The sequence below is a fragment of the Phoxinus phoxinus genome (genome assembly GCF_949152265.1).
Source record: "Phoxinus phoxinus genome assembly, chromosome: 8".
In the NCBI taxonomy this organism is placed as follows: Eukaryota; Metazoa; Chordata; class Actinopteri; order Cypriniformes; family Leuciscidae; genus Phoxinus; species Phoxinus phoxinus.
In genome coordinates this window covers 4776195-4797794 of record NC_136883.1, presented here as the reverse complement: position 1 = coordinate 4797794, position 21600 = coordinate 4776195, and the positions used below count along the sequence as shown (strand labels likewise).

Below are 21600 nucleotides of genomic sequence, written 5' to 3'. Positions count from 1 at the left end.
CCCCAAAAGCACTGTGATCATTTTGTTTTTGTTTGTTACCTGCCTTATTGTCTACATCTCCAATGACATATGTGGAGTGTTCCTTTAACCTGAATGACCTTATTTTCTTCTGCGGAGGTTGACAGCTCACCTTTAGCTTGGAGTTCAGCAAATAACATTACCTCAGTCCGCATGAAAGGCATTGTATCAGCGAGATGTCCTCAGAATTTACTTTTTAGGCTACGCAACCCTCCATTAAGAAAGAAAGAATTAAGAAAAAGAAAAAGAAGGATGCTATGCCCAGCCAGTGGTTAAATTGGCTTTTATAGGGAGGGGGAGCCCTTATTTACGGGAATGGTCAACATTCAAATTCATGCTAAACGACTTGTGTGTTGTGTTTTTACTTTTCGAGTATTAATGTGTAATGTAGAGTTGAGTATAGTTATAACAAGGAGAAATAATTTACAATTCACTTACTTCATTATTATTTTTTGCGCAGGTTTTTATAGCTAAAAACCGTGAAAAAGAGGTCCTACTAGGGGGGTTCGGGGGCATGCCCCCCCGAGAAAATGTAGATTTACCTGAGCTCAACGTGTGAATTTTAAGGTGTTTTGAAGGCCAAAGAAAATGGACAACAGGAGCTTTAAAAGCATGTCAATCAAATTCTAAAACATGAGAATCAGTTTAAATGTCGCAATGAATTATCCACACTATAAAATGGAAATGCAGAATGTTTATGCTTATTGTTGACTATACACAATCACATATTCAAAACGGGAATGGCCTTAAATAAGAAATTATTCAAGGATTATTTTGCATAGATGTGTTACATTTCAAACAAACGCCAATGCAATAATTCTGTGTTCGGAGGCATATATGAGCAATTAGTAGGCCTATGCGCATCAAATATCAATTTCATCTACTTTTTCTTTCCTAAATGAATCATTATTTGTGGACTAATCTGTTCATTTAATCAATGGTTCAATTGCTCACTCATAAAGACAGTTACTTGTCGCCGCCTTCTGGCTTAATGATGGAAGTTGCGCAAACACGAACAAGCGGAGTGATGCAAACAGGGAAAAGTCGAACACATTCGAGGTAACGTTATACAAATATATTTATAGAATAATAATGGCAATATATTTAATATGGTGCTCGTGCTGTTAAATTAAGCTTGTAGTTTCCACTGTCTTTGATCAAACTGATTATTTCTGTCGGTCATTTAAAACTTCTATCGAAAAACAGCTGTTTATAGCCTACTTGCATTTTATCTCGCACTATATGACCATAAACTGAAGTGAAGCGTCGCGTTGGGATTCGCGCACGGCTCGCGCTCCTGTAAATCCCGCTTGCTTTGATTGGACTCAAACATTTTGACATTGACGAGCAGTGTTTGAGTGCTGAAGCAGCTCAGATGAGAAGGTCAGTTATCGTGGCGATGGGCGAATCAGCACCAAGTTAGAGTTAATATTAGCCAATTATTTCACAACTTTCATTATATAGCCTACACTCAACAAAATGTATATATTTGGTGCTCAAGGAAACGGAGCTGAGCTCCGGCAGGGTGTGTTGTGGACCTGAGGAGGCGGAGCTGCGCTCCGGTGCGCTCCGGCCCAATTTAACCTCTGTGCCCAGCCAGTAATATCATGAAACCAGTGTGTGTGTGTGTGTGTGTCTGTCTGTCTGTCTGTCTGTCCACAAATATCTAAATATAGGCAATATCTAAATTAGTTATGTTTTTTGAAAATGTTACAATGTTTTCTGTGATGTGTAGGTTTATGGGGATAAAATATAGTTTAATACAGGATATACAGTTTGTACAGTATAAAAACCATTATGTCTATCATGGAGAGTCCCCTCGAAGATAGTGAAACCGAGTGTGTGTGTGTGTGTGTGTGTGTGTGTGTGTGTGTGTGTGTGTGTGTGTGTGTATTATGCGCGCGCGCGTCAGCTGACGGCTGCAGAGGGAGGGAGCAGCGGGCGACATCTTGGATTCATGAGTGAACGGTGACCGCATCCTAAAACACCAAATATTCTCAAAAACTCTGAGCTTCGGTCAGAACCGAACACTGTTGTCTCTGCTGAGCTGAGCCGGTTCGGTTCGGTCCGGAGGGAGACACCGAGACAGACACGCAGAGGTGAGTGTGTGAGTGACTGAGTGAAGACACCGGTCCGGTCAGTCGTGACACAACCGAGCTGGGCTAGTTAGTTAGCTTAACCAGCTAATTAGCCGGAGTCGGGGTGTTTTACGTTATATTCACTAATGGAAATATGTTAAATGAATAACGTGGATTAATTGGGATCCGTTATTTAAAGAAAACGCAATACGTTTAAAATCGTGATGTCTGTGCGTTTGAATGGGAAGAGCTGCGGCTAGCGTCACATAACGTTAACGTTACCTCTACATTAATCAATTGCGTCTATTTCAGACAAACATTTTACATTAAATAATCAAATCTATTTTTCATAGTAATACTATAATATGTATAGTGGACTGAATGTGTTTGTTTATTAGTGCCTGACAGTCCGCAGTGGGCTGGTCTGAGGCTCCATCCGCAAACATGATGGAGGATGCGGCAGATTATTACATATCAATTCAAATCATTATTGAAAATAATAGAAATATTATAATATCCCGGCCAGCATTGCCATGTGAACTCTTCTATTTTTCCATCAGCAGCCATGATGGATGCAATAGAGCTGAGAATGACATCATCATCATCATCAAAATATGCATCATGTTTCTAATGAATATTCTAATATATTCATAAGCACTGTAACTGTAACACACAATTACTAATGTTGTTGTCGAGTGGGTTGTAATCTCGTGCACTCACTGCATATTAATATTAATATCACTCAATTGATTTCAGTGGTTACACCTGTATAATGTTTAGGTTCATTTTGGTTTAGAATTACAACAACTGTTAGCCTATCTGTTCCTGTTATTTATTCGCTTTGTTCGATGTCCTGTCATCCAGAGAGATGTGTGTGTCAGTGACTGGGAAGTGTCACTTTAACCCTGTAAAGCCTGACGTGAAATTCTAGTCAAATATTGAACCTTTATACTAAATAAATATAGCCTAAAAGTTTGCATGTTTTGTATCATTTGCGGCAGTTTTACAATTGTACTAAAACATCTTTTACTTGCTAGAAGAGAATTATCAATCAGAATTTCAGAAGGCATGTAGTATTTTTTTCTTGTTTTTCATTTCATATTGATTAGTTTAGTGGTCTTAGAAGAAGTTGATGTATCAAATATGATTTAATAAGCTTGATTAGGTTAAGCATTGGTCTGTTAAATGAGTTTGAGGGCAGGGTTGGTACATTAGTTTGTAATTCTGAGGTCTTGAAGCTCTAAAGAGATTCACTTCAAATTGAAAATTCAGTCATTTTTTCATCATCATTTTCTAAATACAAACAGCTTCAAGTGTAGCTTCAGATACAAATACTTCCCAGCGTTGTAATAATGGGAGTGAATCGTTTTTGAAGCTCCAAAAAAGCGCATCCATCCATCATAAAAGTAATCCATACGACTCCAGTAGATTAATAAATGCCTTCTGAAGCGAAGCGGTGGGTTTTTGTAAGAAAGATATACATATTTAAAACTTTATAAACAATAATCACTGGCTTCTGGCAATGGCCGTATGCATGCGCGTTCACAAGAGAGTGGAGAGATACACCTATGATGGCTTGAGGGTGAGTGAATTACGGTGCGATTTTTCATTTTTGGTTGAACTATTGCTTTAATCACATACACGCTTTTACATACAATCTGATGAAAGAACATTTGCATACATGTTGGTGCGGTTAAGTATGCTCATTTAGACTGGATTTTACAGAAGCTTAATTACTAAGGTGTATTTTTTAGGTCTATCTGAGGTGCAAACAGAGAGGATTGTAGGAGCAGGGTATTAGAGGAAGATCTTTTTAATTTGTTCTTCTATATTTTTTATTTAAACTCAAATAATTTTTTAAAAACTCAATCAATCAATTTTTATTTATAAAGCGCTTTACAACAACCAAAGTTGATCAAAAACTCAAAGCAATTGGTCAATTATCTTTCCAGTGACTGACAGCTTGGCTCTTTTTCTCTATTCAGTTTTCCACAATGGCCCGTGAACACTGAGCAAGACCAGCACCATGATCGGAGGACTCTTCATCTACAACCACAAGGGCGAGGTGCTGATCTCCCGTGTCTACCGTGATGACATCGGGTAAGTCAGTGTGAAATGTGTGTGTGGTTGTGTTTAGAAAATAATCTTTAAATTGCTTCAACAGGAAGTAGATCTAGGTTTTAACATCGATGATATGTGCGTGTTCTTTCAGTTCCTATCTTTGTGCTCCTTTAAGCTCCTATCATTTGTTTGGCCTCTGTGGGAATAATGACACTCAAATGTTGTGTTCCCCCCCCTCCACACACACACACACACACACACACACACCCACCCCTCTGTGTTTCCCCCCCACCTTCAGTAGGGATATGAAGAGAAGGGAGAGTGAGATCACATAAAGAGGACTTTTAGAACACGGCCTCTGATTGTGTGGAAGTTCCGTTCTGGAATATTCAGGCAATCGTCTAGTCATGGTCTGTACAGAGAAGGGTTGCTATGGATACAGTGGGTCTGTACATCGCTGCCAACTCGTACTGTCGCAGTGTGTGTGTGTGTGTGTTCATGCACGCATGCAGGGCTGCGTGAGAAAGAGAGATCATTCGATGAAGTCGCAGTGCGTGTGCATGTCGAGCATGCCTGGAGGAAAGGGAACTCTGGGACGGAGGAGAGAGGGGATGAAAACGTGTATGTAGTAAGGCTGTGCGATATTGACAAAAATAATATCTCGATATTTTCTGGGTTTTTGTCGATAACGATGATCAGACGATATTTTGCTGAGTGTGTTGTGTTATTGTGCTGGTGCCTTGGCAGGTTTAGGACTGCTGTGAACAGCTGACTCCTAAAGTTTTTGTTGTTATTCATATTTTGTGCAGTGGTTAGTTCGCAGCAGTGATAAAAATAACATTTTCCAATAAGTTTAAATAGTTTTTTTTTTACTTTTTTATCTGTATTTGTACCTTTTTATAAGGGCATTTTTTCTTACCTAATTACATGTAGCCTATGCATCATTTACCATGTCACATTTTTACATTTATTCAATAAATTAATTTAGAATAAGACACTATAGGGCTGTGACCAATTAAATGATATCAGTATCAACAAAATCAATCTTTGCAATGCAGAGGAAACACAGAAGTGACATTTAGATGTAAACTCAGAGGTGACATAAATGAATTCGACCTGCAGTTGCAAATGCATAAATTATGTTTTAAAAATAAATTATGGATGATATATGAAATTATTAAAATTTAAAAGATACTTTAATATTAAACTAAATCCACCAGAAGGTGGCGGTAATGAGCGAATCATTGAGTCATTCCTTCAAGTGGACTGATACACCGTCCCGATGGTCTTTCTGCAGGAGGAATGCGGTGGATGCGTTCCGCGTGAACGTGATCCACGCGCGTCAGCAGGTGCGCTCGCCCGTCACCAACATCGCCCGCACCAGCTTCTTCCACGTCAAGCGCTCCAACATCTGGCTGGCGGCCGTTACCAAGCAGAACGTCAACGCAGCCATGGTGTTCGAGTTCCTCTACAAGATGTGTGACGTCATGACCGCCTACTTCGGCAAGATCAGCGAGGAGAACATCAAGAACAACTTTGTGTTGATCTACGAGCTTCTGGACGGTAAGATGACTCCCTTTTCCACTCAGCAGAATTATCCTTACATTATTATCCTTGCGTGTCGCTCGACTGTAACGTTGGTTATTCTGCAGTTCCCTTCTTTGCCAGTTCCAGCCACGAACTCTCCCGCAACTGTTGTGCTGTTGTTTTTTTAGGTTTTGATTTTTATGAAATGATGATGAGAAAATCGAAGCCTAAAGAAAATACTGCACAGACAGACAGACGTCTCCTCTGCTCCCTGAGATGATGCTGTTGATTTACATTTGAGCTCAAATCAAGTCACGTTTATTTATAGAGTGCTTCATACAATACGGATTGTTTCACAGTAATAAACGGGAAAATAACAGTGTCAATTCAAAGTTAATCAATTATGAAACGCCTTCAATTTCAAAATCTGTGTCATGACTGATTATATTGTACCATAACCTTAAAATCCCTTGTGATGCCTGATGTTTAAGACTCCATGGCATGGATTGGTGAGCATAGTTTTCTTTTCCCACTATGATTTATTTTTTTATTTTTTTATTTCTTACAGCCAGTACCTGTTTAAGCTTCTTTACTTCCCTTGCCTTCCCTATAAAACCTCACTTGACAGACGTTACACTGGACGAAAGCAATAATGACACATTTTTAGAATAAATTCCTGCCAGATTGTTAGGAAAGTATATAAAATATAAACATTAGTGCAATATAGTTTAAAGGAACAAAAAAAGGAAAAAATTGTCTCTCTTAAACGATTTTGAGTTTTGTTTAAACCGCAGATGTGCGATGCTACGATGTGTAGAAACAGGGGTATTCTTACACAAACCCTCAACCTTCCATAAAATAATCTTCTATGAAGTTCGATAAGGTTGAAGCGAATTACAAGGGCAATCGCAGGCTTCATTTCACAAGAAAAGCGTTGTGAGAAATGCATGCTTTGCTCAGTTACGATCACAATGGGTGGTCTGACTCTGGCCTGTCGGCATTTTAGTGTTTTTCCTAAAAATGCTCTACGAAGGCGTAATTTATGCCATTTGAAATGCAGTACGCCTATATATTCTATACACAAAACTCACTTACTGACAGACGGCTGCTTTCACATGCTCACGTTCGCTTTGAGAAGAGCGCTCGCAGCACATGACTCGTGTAAGGAGTTAAATGCACTTGCATCTCAAAATGCTTTTATGATGGAATTAATATAAATACTGTCAGTTATGTCTTAAGGGATTAAACGGACAGGACAAAATCTGTCAAAACAGATCTGTTCATTAGTGTGAATACAGCCTTTTAGATTCCCGCTGTCTATGATGTCATCAGTAATAAACAAACCGCAAAAAAGCTGAGAAAGAGAAAAATCTGGAAAACGTCTGATACTGAAAGCACTACAGATACTTTAATTAGTTTATTTGTTCCTCTTTATTTACTATTTGATTGTATGTTTTGAAGCTATATTTAATTTAACATACAGTTGTTTTAATTTAATTAATTATTATTTAAAAAAATACTTATATAAGTAATTAAATAAAAAATTCACAAATAAATGTAAGATTTAAAGTCAGTAAACTAATTAAGAAAAAAAAAATGTAGATCAAGAATTGTTTTGGAATCTGGTTGTGACTCCCAGAATCGGATCAGATCGGGAGGTGCCTAAAGATTCCCAACAGACGTGCTAACAGAACTGGACTTGAAGAGCAATGCCGCTGTATTAGTACAACACATACTCATAGTTTTCCTCTTTGGCCTCACTATAGAGATCCTGGATTTTGGGTACCCCCAGAACTCTGAGACCGGAGCCTTAAAGACCTTCATTACTCAACAGGGTATCAAGAGCCAGGTACGTTCTGCTTGACACACCAGCATAAGGTTTTTTTTTATTATGTTTTATGAAAATGGACACCGTTAATGTACCTGTAGCAGAAGTGTGGAAATCTGAGTGTATGGAGCACAACCTTTATTGAAGCTGAACTGTGTGTTAATGTTTCTGACACCCTCGTCTTCACCGCTCACCACGTGACTGATGACCTGTAACTCACCGCGTCCAGCATCATGTAAGCACAGTTATTCTTTTACAGTTCTAGACTTCAGTAGTGGCATTTTTGTAGGCCAGCCTGGAAGTTAACATCACTCTGGTCCCCTCAATAAAACCCCAATGGGATTTTTCCATTGGCTTTCGGATTATTGCAGAAAATTACTTGCACGTTATTACACAATTCTTCATCATATTCACAGATGAACACAATAGGTATGCTCATAATTAACTGGTTATCTGACAGTAAGAACTTTGACTGATTAATACTCTCGGTTAAACAGTTAGACATTTTTCAAGATTTTTTTTTAATGTTTGCTGCATATTGAAACAATATGCTTTACATATAAAATTGTGTTTTTGAAAGAGAACATCTGTTTGAGAGATAACATCTGAGAGCCCCCCCCCCCCCCCTAAATAATTTACATATAAGTCGTATTTTATTATTACATCATTTTAAAATACTGGTAAATAAAGCTAAATATTTACAAGCATTATAAGACTACAAACATCTCCTCACGTCATAAATAAAATGAATTGAACGGCATTCAGAACTGAACAAGAATGAGAAGTAAACGTCAAGCCAAAACAAATGAATTTAAAGCAAAACCTGTGTTGGGCTATTTAATTTAGCTGTGTTGGCTTATTTCATTCGGAACAAATCCAAATGTTTCCATATTCGCATGTGTCTGGATGCGAACTATTACATATTTCTATAAACTAGGCTTTGAACTTCACTCGTGTTCCAATAAACATGTAAAACAACATCCTCCGTCACAAAAATGAACCAAAACTCAGCATATAGTCTACTACTTGTCGCTGTTTTTTTTGTCATTTTTCATTTTGTTAATCTATTAATAAATGCGCAAAATATAATTCACTTAAATTATGTACTGTATGATTGTACTTTGTGTTTCTCTCTTCACAGAAGCGCTGCAGGTGCGTGATGTGACGATGTGTGAATCCTCACGCTCTGTTGTTTACGTTGCTGTTAGCGCATTGAAACTAAAGGTTTCAGTAAAGGAAACTAAAACATAGATTTTGTTATTTTAATTTGAATTTAACATAATCTTGTCGGGTTAATGATCGGTTAACATGCTTCGGTTGTCGGTTAGGGAAAAACTAAATTAACATCCCTAAAATGCAACTTTTATTAAGTTTGAAGCCTTGAAGTCTTCTGGCAACTCTTTATTTAAAAAAAAAACATTCCCTGAAAGGTCGAGTTATAATAGTTTGCTAGGGCCAATTATAAAGATGAGGCTGTGAAAGCGACTTGTGAGTAGATGAGTTTACCTGTTCGATGTGATGACGTTTAATGTCCCCAACAACCTCAATAGTCTCATTAAGAAGCTTTAAATAAAATCACAAGGTTGTATATTTTATGATGTTGAATAAAACAATGAAACTATTTTGAGCTTGTGTTCATCACAGACCTTATTTCAGGCGTTTAACCAAAACCCATTCAACAAACCCATTGACTTCAGGACGATGGAGCCAGAAGTGCTAAACTTATAAATTGTTTCCAGGTTTTGGCCTACAAAAGTGTGTCATCCCTGCAGCGCTTTATACCTCACATTTATATTTTATACCTCATAATGTGTAATATACAAATTGTCTGGCTTGTTTTTTGGCTGTGCTAATGTTTTTCTTGCACATTCTTCTCAGACGAAAGAGGAGCAGTCTCAGATTACCAGTCAGGTGACTGGACAGATCGGCTGGAGACGTGAAGGCATCAAATATCGCCGCAATGAACTCTTCCTGGATGTTCTGGAAAGTGTGAACTTGCTGATGTCACCTCAGGGTGAGTGTTCCTGTCTTCTACTGGCCAAAATGTTACAGTACATTCATGGTTGAGAATTACAGTACTACTAATTTTACTATCATCCATCTCTGTGTAATGAAACTGCACATGAATGAAGAATGAATGAGGCGTTTGTGTAGTGCTGTACTATGTTCTAATGTACACCCAAAGCACAATCATATCAGAGGTCTCTCCTCAACCACCACCAGTGTGTAGCATCCACTTGGATGACGTGACGGCTGCCACAGTAAAACGGTGCTCGCCACACACCAGCTATAGGTGGAGAGGAGAGACAGTGATAATGCCAATTCAGTGGATAGTAGGGTTGGGACCGAAACCTGGTACCGATATGGGACCGGTACCTAATTACCGGTATGTAACCGGACCGAATCAAAACGCAAATTTCGGTGCCACTTAAATGCCTCAGCTCGTCAGCTGTCGGTTTAAATATTTGCCCTCTACTTCTCCGAAACGTAAGAAGCATTATCAACACATGATCACTAGTTAACCATTCGACGCGTACGATCGATCACAGTGTGATTAGAACGCTCAAATCGCGTGATCATCAACTTCTAAATTCAAGCCTGCGTTGGCTGGCGCTGAGCCAGAGGGAGACGCACTTAGCGCTGTCTATTCAGTGTTTCCAACCACATAAAGTTTATTATAGGTTTCAGACATTTAAATACACATAAGTACTAGCAAAACAATACATTTATAGTTTGTAAAATACACAAGCAGGCAATCAATCAAAGTTCGTTTTGTTCCGCGTCATGTTTAGTGTGAAAAGTAGATGTCCCTACAACAGACCGGCGTACATCTAATCCCGATGAGCGCTCATTGTCACAGTTGTAAACATGACGGCGCTCTTCTTCCAAGATTTCCACATTCGCGTCACGGCATTTGAGGTGATGCGTTCTAAAATAACGCTCACCTTGTGCAGGACATGCAATAAGTCAGGAGAGGTGTCGTGTTTTGCCAGAAAAGGCAACAATGTGGTCATATTTCTGTAAAAGAATTGCTAAAATTTAAAGCTGGTTTGTAGCAAACCAAGAATACAGACTACTTAGCTGTTATTAGTACTGTAACTTTTTTAGTTAAATTTTTGTAGTTGGGTTAGGTGGCTTAGGTTTTATTGTGAATTTGTTATGTAAATGTGTTGTGTTTTCTATGTAGACTACTTATTTAAATATTTTTAAGTATACTTTAAAATTGTAATACTATTACATTTCAAGAATTTAGTTTTTAAAAATTCAATAAAAAAGCTGTTCTTTAATGTCATTCACCATCATTTTGAGGCTCTTAATTTATTTATATTTATTTTTAAGTATCGGTTTAGGCACCGGTACCGTTTTAAAAGAATCGATTTGGCACCGGTATCAAAAAAAAAAAAAAAAAACGATACCCAACCCTAGTGGATAGTGATTATTTGGAGGCCATGATTGATAAGGGCCAATGGATGGAATTTGGCGAGGACCGCTACTCTTTACAAGAAGTGCCATTGGATGTTTTTTAATGACCACAGAGTGTGAGGACCTCTGTTTAACTGAAGAATGGTGCTTGTTACATTAAAGTGACCCCGTCACTAACACCTCTTCCAGCCCAGGTCGTCTCCCATCCAGGTACTGACCAGGCTCAGCCCTGCTTCGCTTCAGTGGGCATGATATAGCTGTGGCGACAGTGATTGTATTCTGTGCGTCTGTGTGCAGGTCAGGTGTTGAGTGCCCATGTGTCAGGGCGTGTGGTGATGAAGAGCTACCTGAGTGGAATGCCAGAGTGCAAGTTCGGCATGAACGACAAGATTGTCATCGACAAGCAGGGCAAAGGTGGCACTACTGATGACACGGTCAAGAGGTGAGTGGGATGACACTCGTATGGAAATATGAGGGCTGCTGTGGTGAGTAAACCGTTGAACAAGAGGGGTTTTGTTTTGTTTTTACTTATTTACTAATTGCCATATAATGACTCCTCATAAGGTTAGAGTAAAGTGTTCTAAATTTAAATTATAAAAATTCTAAGAAATTTAATCTAGCATTCGTATTTGTATCTTTTGCACAAACCTCCTGCAGTTCTCTCATGAGCCCCTAGAGGTTCACAAACCCACATTTGAGAACCTGAATAAAAAAATTAAAGAGTTAAAGGATTAGTTCACTTAAAAAAAACTTCTGCTGATAATTTACTCACCCCCATGTCCATGTCATTCTTTCTTCAGTCGAAAAGAAATTAAGGTTTTTGATGAAAACATTTCGCCATATAATGGACTTCAATGGGCCCCAAACGGTTCAAGGTCCAAATTACATTTTCAGTGCAGCTTCAAAGGGCTTTAAACGATACAAGACGATAAATAAGGGTCTTATCTAGCGAAAAGTTTGGTCATTTCAAAAATAAATAAAAAAAGTTTAAGTTTTATAAGCACAAATGCTCGCCTTGCTCTGTTCTGTGATGCACGTTTTTGACGTCACGTAATACGCAATTACGTTGAAAAGTGAACTAATCCTTTTACAAGTGACACTGCACTGCTGATATATTTTTTTATATATTTTTGAATCCCTCCCCTGCAGCCACCTGTCAAATAGTTATAGTCTTCAGTCACGTGACTGGCGCAGAGACCTAGAGGGTAAAACATTCACAGAACTAGGCCTGTAAATCTTTCATTTGTTTCAAGCCACGAATATTTAGATCAACTCACAAAAACAAAGATATATGAACAGACTGCAAGTTTTGGGCACTTGCTGCAGTATTTCAATCACTAAAAACTGCAGGATATTCTAAAACACTTAATGTGAAAAACACTTAACATGCCCTAATGTACTGAGACGGTGATATTATAATATCAAATTCAATACACACTTTATTGATGATGCATACTATATACAGACAAGCACATGAATTCAGAGTATGACTAAAAAAATTCATTGTACATCAATGGAAAATGCGTAACGATAAACTTGAACTGTGTTCATATTTTGGTTTGGTCCGCTTACCTTTACAATAGCATGTTTTATTAATAAGGTGTGTACTGAATTTGGTCCTCTAATATTACTGTCTTAATGCATTATTAAGCACATTCTCTATCATGGTTTTCTATTGGAAAACTCTTAACATTGAAGTTAGCGTGTAGCATTCATATGCTAAGTCTCACCTGGAACAAATTCGTTCTCCCTGGTTCCATTATTTTCTGTAACATACCATCTTAGTCTCTCTCTCTCTCTCTCCCTGTTGCCTTTTTGGCTGGTAGGTATTTGTATCTTTACTGAGGAATGTTGTATTCTGAGGTGCCGTTTGTTTTAGCCCTTTATTTTTTCCATTTTTTTCTGTTGATTTGTGTGCCTCTCTCCTCTCTCCCGCTGGACTTCAGTGAGTTGGGAGGCAGGTAGTGTAACACCGGACATCACCTGATCTATCACCTTCACTCAGTCCTGTCTTAGCCGTTTGTCAGCTATCTTTGTGTCATGCCATCAAACGTCTCAGTAAAGATGATCTTTTTGCATGGGATGACGCTGCCTCCTGATATGTGAGGAAGTAAGTGAGTGAGGTGTTTAGCTGCTCTAAGTGAAGGAGCGTAGCTTTTTCTTTAGTTCATTTGTCTCGTCTCATACCGACAGTCTTTCCCCTGTCTTGTTTTACTGAAGAACCTCTTACCTGAACTGATAGCCACTCTCATTAGAGTCTGTGTTAAAGTTGATATCTTTTCTTGTGACCCCTCAAACGCCTCTGACCACAGCATAATGCTTTATTTCTTCTATTCTGGAGTCGGCAAATCACAGACCTTGCAGTTTTGTTGTGGTCACAGTGCTAGAAGCAAACACCCTTCCCAACATAATGGCAGTATAGAAGACATGATGATGTGCATTATGGGTAATAGAGGTTGGCGGTATGACCAAAATCTTGCATAATCTAATAACTGTAGCCTATGTTTTACAATATACACTACCATTCAGAAGTTTAAAGGTCCGTATGATTTTTTTAAAATCAATGAATACTTTTGTTCAGCAAGGATGCATTGATCAAATGCAACAGAAAATACATTTATAATGTTACAAAAGATTTTGAAAAAATGCTTTCTTTTGAACGTTCTATTTAATCCTGTGGGAAATTAATAAGAAATGTTTCTTGAGCAGCAAATCTGCATATTAGAAAGATTTTTGAAGGATCATGTGACAGTGAAGACTTGAGTAATGATGCTTAAAATTCAGCTTTTTATCCTGGGAATATAATGTAATTTATTTTAAAATATATTACAATGGAAAAATATGTATTTTATATTGTAATAATATTTCACAATATAACTGTTTACCGATTATTTATTAGTTTATTAGTTTCAATCAAATAAATGCAGCCTTGGTGAGCATAAGAGACCTTTGTCGACCCCAAAACTTTTGAAGTGGTAGTATATTTATTTTTTAATGGAAATCAAGTAAACATTTTATTTTACAATGTACTTGTTACACGTTACATGTATTTACTGTAATTACATGCATGCACCAAACACATGCATACACTGTCAATTAATATTACTCTGTACTTAAATGTAAAATGTCCAGAGTAATATAATCTAAAAAAGTACTCTGTAACAAGGACACCTTTAAATAAAGCGTAACTTGGTTTAGATATTGAATAAGACATTTTTTTGATAATTCACTGAATGAAAAATACTTAATCTAATTTATTTTGGATCTTGGACATTTACTCGGTTATGTTATTGTAACAAACTAATGTCACATTATGCGACACAAGTACACAAAACAAATTTGACTCTAAATTAAAAATGTTATAAAGGACTCCACGTACCAATTAAAATCTCCATTAATGCACTAAGTTGCGAGGTTGCTTGACAATCGTAAAAGATGTAAAATCCACCTTGTGTTGTGCCTAACAACACATTTTGACTTGTTTGAGACACGTCACACTTTGTATTTTCACATTGTTCATCGCTCTAACATTTTAAATGCATAAAGTAGCCCTTCTCACTCACAAATATGTCTTGCGTTATAGCAAAATCTCTACCAGTTGACTTTTCTACCGTCGCACAGTATATACCGTCATGCCGCCCACCCTTAATGAGTAGTGTGTGTGTGTGTGTGTGTGTGTGGTCTCTCTGCAGTCTCTGCTCTGCTTCATTGTTGTGTTTCTCTCCTCTGTGTTTCTGTCCTGCTGCAGTGGGAAACAGTCCATTGCGATCGATGACTGCACGTTCCACCAGTGTGTCCGTCTCAGCAAGTTTGACTCCGAGCGCAGTATTAGCTTCATCCCCCCCGACGGAGAGTATGAGCTCATGAGGTCAGTGAAGAGTGTGTGTACGTGTATGACTGTGCTGTGTGACACAAGCACACAATGACAGTGGCTTTGTCTCAGGTACCGCACCACTAAAGACATCATCCTCCCCTTCCGCGTCATCCCATTGGTCCGTGAGGTGGGCCGCACCAAGCTGGAGGTAAAGGTGGTGATCAAGTCCAACTTCAAGCCCTCCCTCCTGGCACAGAAGATAGAGGTGAGACATACAGCAGAAATAACCTTCATTAGTCTTCAAATGACCGATGGACGTGCTAAACTGGTTGTGTAAATCACGGTTGTGTCTCTACAGGTGCGCATTCCTACTCCACTCAACACCAGTGGGGTTCAGGTCATCTGTATGAAGGGAAAAGCCAAGTACAAAGCCAGTGAGAACGCCATTGTTTGGAAGTACGGCTTGGTTTTTTGTTTTGTTTTTTGTTTTAATCGTCTCCAGCACCTGTATAAGTTCATTATCTTCATTTGCATTTTCATCTGTTTTGGCAAAATGTTTGCCCAGTGCAGATGGTGAGACATTTGTTTCAGTATCTGGGATAAAGTAATCACTACTTGACAAGGTTAACAGGGATCAGGCCATTCTCACATTACCCTCAAAATGTTCACTTTCATATCCCACTGTTTCATTTGACCCTTCTACTTAGTGAGTGAGGAACTGATAAAACCAAACTCGCATAATACGAAGCTTTTGAATGATAGTGTAGTTATTTTTGCTTGAAATTAAATAAAATCATTTTTATTTTATTTAATTTCAAGCAAAAATAACTACACTATCATTCAAAAGCTTCGTATTATGCAAGTTTGGTATTAATATAGATATTCGATATTAAATGAGACCTGCTTTAGGATAATACAGTGAATGAAAGATACTTAATCTGATTTATTTTCTCATTATTTGGAACTTGGACATATACTCAATATTGTAACTTATGAATGTCACATTATGCAACACAAGTACTCAAAACAAATATGACTCTAAAATTTGATTTGATGAGCCACATTTGATGCTGTTGTATTATAGACATTATCAGTTAAAGTCCATGTATCAGTTAAAATCTTAATTAATGCACCAAGTCGAGAGGTTTCTTGCCAGTAAGCAATGTAAAGTTTGCCTGTGTTGTGTGACAACACATTATATTTCAATGTTCGCTTTCAAATCCCACTGTTTAGTTTTACCTTTCTACTGAGTGAAGATTTGATAAAAACCAAACTCACTTCAAGACGTATTAAACTGTGCTCCAACTGTGAAGGAAAACCTGAGAATACTGGAGAATTTTAAGTTTGAGGAAAATTATTTTATTTAATCCATCCATCCGCCCGCCCGTCCTTACAGTAGTAAATGGAATAATTTAAAGCTATTAATTCCAAGGATTGGTACCTGACATATAAATGAAAGTCCTTATCAAAATTGTCTTTAAAGTTGTGATGAAACAGAAATAGCTGCAGATCTTTTTTTCCGCATTGTAATGTGTATCGAATAAGAAAAAAATATAAAACATGGATTTGGTTTCATGCATCAGTTGTTGATTGGATGTTGAGATGTGGGCGTGGCGTCAGATGAACGTGAGCTTGCAGGGGCGCGTTTAAGCGACTAAATAAACAGAAAGATCCAGTTATGTAATTTTGATAAAAATTACGAGGTTCGTTTTCTTAAATTAAATGTACATGAATGAAATATTCACACTAAGGTCTATTACATGCACTTAGAAAATAAATAAGGTGAATTTATTTCCTGCCCACTTTAAAAATACTTATAAGCAACTGGAAAAGCCATGTGAATTCATTGATCAAAAAGGTGTTGAATGTCTGTGACCTGCGGTGCTTTGCATGGAGCTGATTTTTGTTATTCGTTCTTTTGTAGGATCAAGCGAATGGCTGGCATGAAGGAGTCTCAGATCAGCGCTGAGATTGAGCTGCTACCCACTAATGACAAAAAGAAGTGGGCTCGCCCACCCATCTCAATGAACTTTGAGGTCAGCTGGAATCCCTGAATCCTCTTTCACACATGATGCAGACATTGACTTTAAACACACTTCTTTCTATTCCACAACAGCATAGTCTCTATAACTGGATGCACATTTTTGTTCTTGTTCTGTTAAGTGGCACACCAGTTATGCCGAAACATTAGTATACCAGTTTAAAAATATTTGGGGTAACACTTTACAAAAATGGCTCATTTATGATCATCAGTTATAATTTATTTACTTTTTTAATGTTCCACCGTGCAGTAAATGTTAACAGATACAAATTTTGATCTTAAAAATCTATAAACATGGATGATGAAAAATACTTCTACATCATTAATCTTGTTTCTAATATTTACAAATGAAATCTTATTGTAAAATGTCATCGTGTTGTGTTTAGATGGATGATTCTCTGTTTAACTGAGCTAAGTGTGCATTTTCTATCTCTTTCCAGGTACCGTTTGCTCCGTCAGGACTGAAAGTGCGCTACCTGAAGGTCTTCGAGCCGAAGCTGAACTACAGCGACCATGATGTCATCAAGTGGGTGCGTTACATCGGCCGCAGTGGCATCTATGAGACCCGCTGCTAACAGCAGCCCCTCCGTGAGGAGGGGGGAGAGACGTAGACCAATAGATGGGCGGGATGAACAGAGGACGAGGAGAATGGAGTTATTCATTGTCTCACTCTCCCCTCCCTCCCTCCCTCCCTCAACTTTTTATACGGGGCTCTGTTCACAACGAAAGCATCGACAAAGGGAAACACTAAAAGAACATCTAAAACCTCACAAATCCAAACAAATGTGCCCTTCCGTTTATCTGCAATGATTAAAAATAGTTTATCCTCATGAAGCCCCTCCACTTGCTATGAGATGAGATGTAAACCCCCACTCATTTCTCCTTTTCTAATTCTTCCACAACATGCATTCCAGACCCCATTGATTCCCAGCTAATGTGGGGCCCTTTTCATCGCGTGATTAGCACTGAACCTGTGTTCCTGCTCACAGTGTGGCCGTTTCCTGCTCCCTAGTCCCTGTCTGCCAATCTGGACCCTGGAAACATTACCCTTCATGCTTCATTTTTGTAGTGGTCCCTCCTAAGAGTATTAGTTCGGTATCGTCCACGTTCTTGTTCTCAGTGAATTGGTGTAAACGTTAAGCCAATGCCCCCACAATGTTCTTGAGCGTAAACTTTCCATTGTCCATAAAATGGTTTTACGTACCCAAGTTACCATTTTGTCTTAATTTTTTTGTCTAAATATAAAATTATTTTTCAATGTGACCAAAATTAGGTGCGAGGATGTTTGAATTGAAGCAACAAATCGTACTAATGCTTCTGTGTGCATATACAACACTATATACACTGTAGCAAAACCACCACGCCGATTCAGACGAGTTTTAGCTTTCATTTGGTGTCATATAGTGACTGGTGTGTACGTGTGTGGGTCAGGGGTCCCCAACATCTCTCAGGGACTTTGCATTTCTTTGTCACACTTTAACTTTCATCATCATCTACCACTTTGCTTGCTTGACTGTCTAAACAAATGAGTTTGTCAGTCCTTGGATCGGCGAAATCTCTCCGTGCATTTCAACATTTCTCCTGAGATTAGTTTGCCTCTAAATGCAACTTCAAAAAGATGCATTTTACTAACTACTTAAGAGAGGGGCTAGAATATTAGGGAGTCCCTCGGATGGTTCCTAGGGATGATCTCTAAACCTCTTTCCTTAGTCTTGATCTAAGGCAGGAGATTTTGGAGATGTCAAAACATATAAGCCGTGTCTGCCTTTAAGGTCTCGAACACTGTGCCGGCTCCTTTCATGTGCGTGACAACTCTTCACTCCGCGGAAGACGCCGGAGGATTTATCTTAATGCCAAGGCATTTTGGTTGAACAGCACAGAGATGGAAGCACAGTTTAGTCGACAGAAACTAATGTCTGCCCTCGACATTTGTGCGATCTACGTTCTGCTTTAGACAACACTACAAACTCGACCCTGCAGATTTAAGTGTGCATCATCTTGGTCATAAACTTACACCGTCTGACCTCAGTGTGTTTCAGCTCTGAGAGATGATGAGGCTCCTTTTGCAGTATATCGTCTTCATTTGGTAACTTTGTGATGTTGTCTCAATCCTAATAAAATGTTTAATCAATTACTATTAATGGAGTTAGTGTTTTTTTATATATATTATATACATTTTGTTCCATTTGTATGCCATTTTAAATGAGGAATTCAAGTCTTCTCTCAATATTTGTCATGATTGACAATTACGAATTCTTCATTAAATGTTAGGTTTGTATCTACCCAAGGATGTGAATCTAGATATCTATGCAAAAATATCCATTCCAAACAAGCGTTTGAACGTTTTCTAGTTCACTATCAGTATCTGCAGACATCTTTCTGGGAGTTTTATGGATGGGTTTAAATATGGATTTATATTGGGCACAGTGTACTGTACTACTCTATATATCTCTAATCAATTTTGCCTAAATATTGAATGTGAACACATAAGCTGCTAGAAATATGTAGAACCTTGTGAATCATGTAAGTTCTGAAGATATCTGAGGAGGAAAGTTGAATGACGTGTAATCTGCATCAACCACCCAAACCCTCTGCATGAGTGAGACGTGTTTGAATAGTTTGAATAATGTTCAATGGCTTTGTTTAGTACAAGTTTAGTACTTTAGTCAATGATATCAAGAGTTATGCGTAACATCAAATCTGTTTGGATAGGTGGCACAGAAAAAAACGTACAAAAATGAACCACTTAAAAACAAGAAGTTTGACATTAGGCTTATAGGGATTCAAAGAAAGTTCTGTCTTTATTTACTCACCCTTGTGTCGTTCTTAACCTTGTTTTTTCTTCTGTGGAACATTAAAGAAATGTTAAATGTGGAGGTCAATGGCCACAGAAACTTTTTGGTTGCAAACATTATTCAAAATATCTTCTTTTGTGTCCTGCAGGAGAAAGAAAGTCATACAGGTTTGGGACACAGGCTGACTAAATGATGACACAATTTTATTTTTTGGGGTGAAATATAATAAATGAATGCATCAGTTTGAAAATGGGAGATCATGTGTTCCAAAATACAAGATAAATCTGTTTATATTTGTTACTAAAAAGTTTGGGGTCAGTAAGATTTTTTTTTTAAAGAATCTAATACTTTTATTCTGCTAGGATGCCTTAAAACGATCAAAAGTGACAGTACAGCCATTTAAAATGTTACGAAAGATCTGTATTTCAAATAAACGCTGTTCTATTAATAAAAACATTTTAAAAAATCCTGAAAAAGTCAGTTTTCACAAACATATAAAGCAGCACAACTGTTTTCTACATTGATAAGAAGAAATGTTTCTTAAGCAGCAAATCAGTACATTATAATGATTTCTGAAGAATCATGTGACACTGAAGACTGGAGTAAAGATGCTGAAAATTCAGCTTTGATCACAGGAATAAATTACATTTTAAAATATATTCAAATAGAAATTGTAATAATTTCCCCAAATACTCCATTGAATATTTGATCAAATAAATGATGCATAATAGAACAATATTTCAGCAAAACGAGTCGACCATTATGAATGCGTACTCTTTCCAAAGCGCTGCACTTGTTGTGTCGGCCGCATTGCTGGTGGTCTGGAGAAGCGTTTGTTGAAAGGTTAGAGCTGGTTGGGAGTTATTTTCCTGCAGCAGGGATGGGCAGGGGGGGGGTTGTGTGGGAAGTCACTCATTAGTGTGAGTATTTAGGCTGACGTCATGGCCAATCATTAAGTGGGTGCAGGAGCCAGAGGACCTACTGATGGATCGATGGCCAATTAAACTCTCATCTCTCAGGGCCCCTGAAAGAGAATCTCCTGTCCTGCTACTCTTTTTCTCCTCCGTCCTTCCGTCTCCCTCTCCCTTTCTTTTCCGCTCTTTCCCAGAGTGAGTGACAGCGAAGGGTCAAGCAGCCCCCGGTTCCGCAGTCACCTGGAGTGCAGCCAAAGCCTGGGCCTCCAGCCAGATTCAAAACCACTCGCAAAAGATATGAGGCTGCCTTTCAGGTGCCCTTCTCCAAATCCATGTTTCTCTCTGCTTCAGGAATTCCATACTCTGTTCATTCAGCGGTGTCACTGCAATCCCAATGATACCGACTGAAAACCAGTCAGCTCACTGAGTAATGACACTATGTACTCAACCGTGTAGTGTATGAGTTTAATACGCTTTGTTTGTCACTCAACATTGGAGTCTGATGCCCCTCCCCCTCCACTATGTATTTAAAGCTACACTGTGTAATTTTTTAAGTTGATTCTTAGCAAAAAACACTGTTCTTTCAAAATGATATGTGCTCATTAATGTATAATTACTTTCACCAACTAAACAAGTAATTCTCGTAAGCGTCGAATCTGCCATTCAGAATACATACGAGCGAGTCGCTCGAATGGCGGAAGCCATGTTGCACCTCCATCTTGAAAACACATTAGCCAAAGAGGGACCACTCGGTGGCACCGTGATGAATGCGAGGGGGAGATTACCATAGATATCATATAATAAAGGCTAGATGTCTCGTCCGCGCTGCTGGCCAATGGAGGTCGACGTCCGCACACGGCAGCCATCTTGCCACATTCTGCTCGCTCACTCGTAACATTGTGTTTTAATGGTGCATGTACTTTTTAAATAACCATAACTTGCTCAATTTTCTACCCATTTTCAAACGGTTTGGTTTGTTATAAACGTCAGAGATGTAGTTATGACACTGCAGACTTATGAATAATTATAATATTATATATTTCAACATGTTCAAGCATTCAGAATTATAGCCACGTTAATAACGTTTGTAAGAAACCAAAC

At 38.3% G+C, this 21600-nt stretch overlaps 1 protein-coding gene across 1 annotated transcript; it reads left to right on the top strand.

Moving 5' to 3' along the window:
* The first annotated feature begins 1530 nt into the window (after positions 1-1530).
* ap2m1b (adaptor related protein complex 2 subunit mu 1b) lies at positions 1531-18929 on the top strand. Its single transcript, XM_079620053.1, has 12 exons — positions 1531-1634; positions 1931-2117; positions 4082-4196; positions 5455-5720; positions 7451-7533; positions 9391-9526; positions 11233-11377; positions 14684-14803; positions 14879-15014; positions 15108-15205; positions 16674-16785; positions 17231-18929. Exons 3-12 carry the CDS (start codon positions 4123-4125, stop codon positions 17363-17365), a joined length of 1305 nt encoding a protein of 434 aa, XP_079476179.1. The 5' UTR covers positions 1531-1634; positions 1931-2117; positions 4082-4122; the 3' UTR covers positions 17366-18929.
* Positions 18930-21600: the final 2671 nt, after the last annotated feature.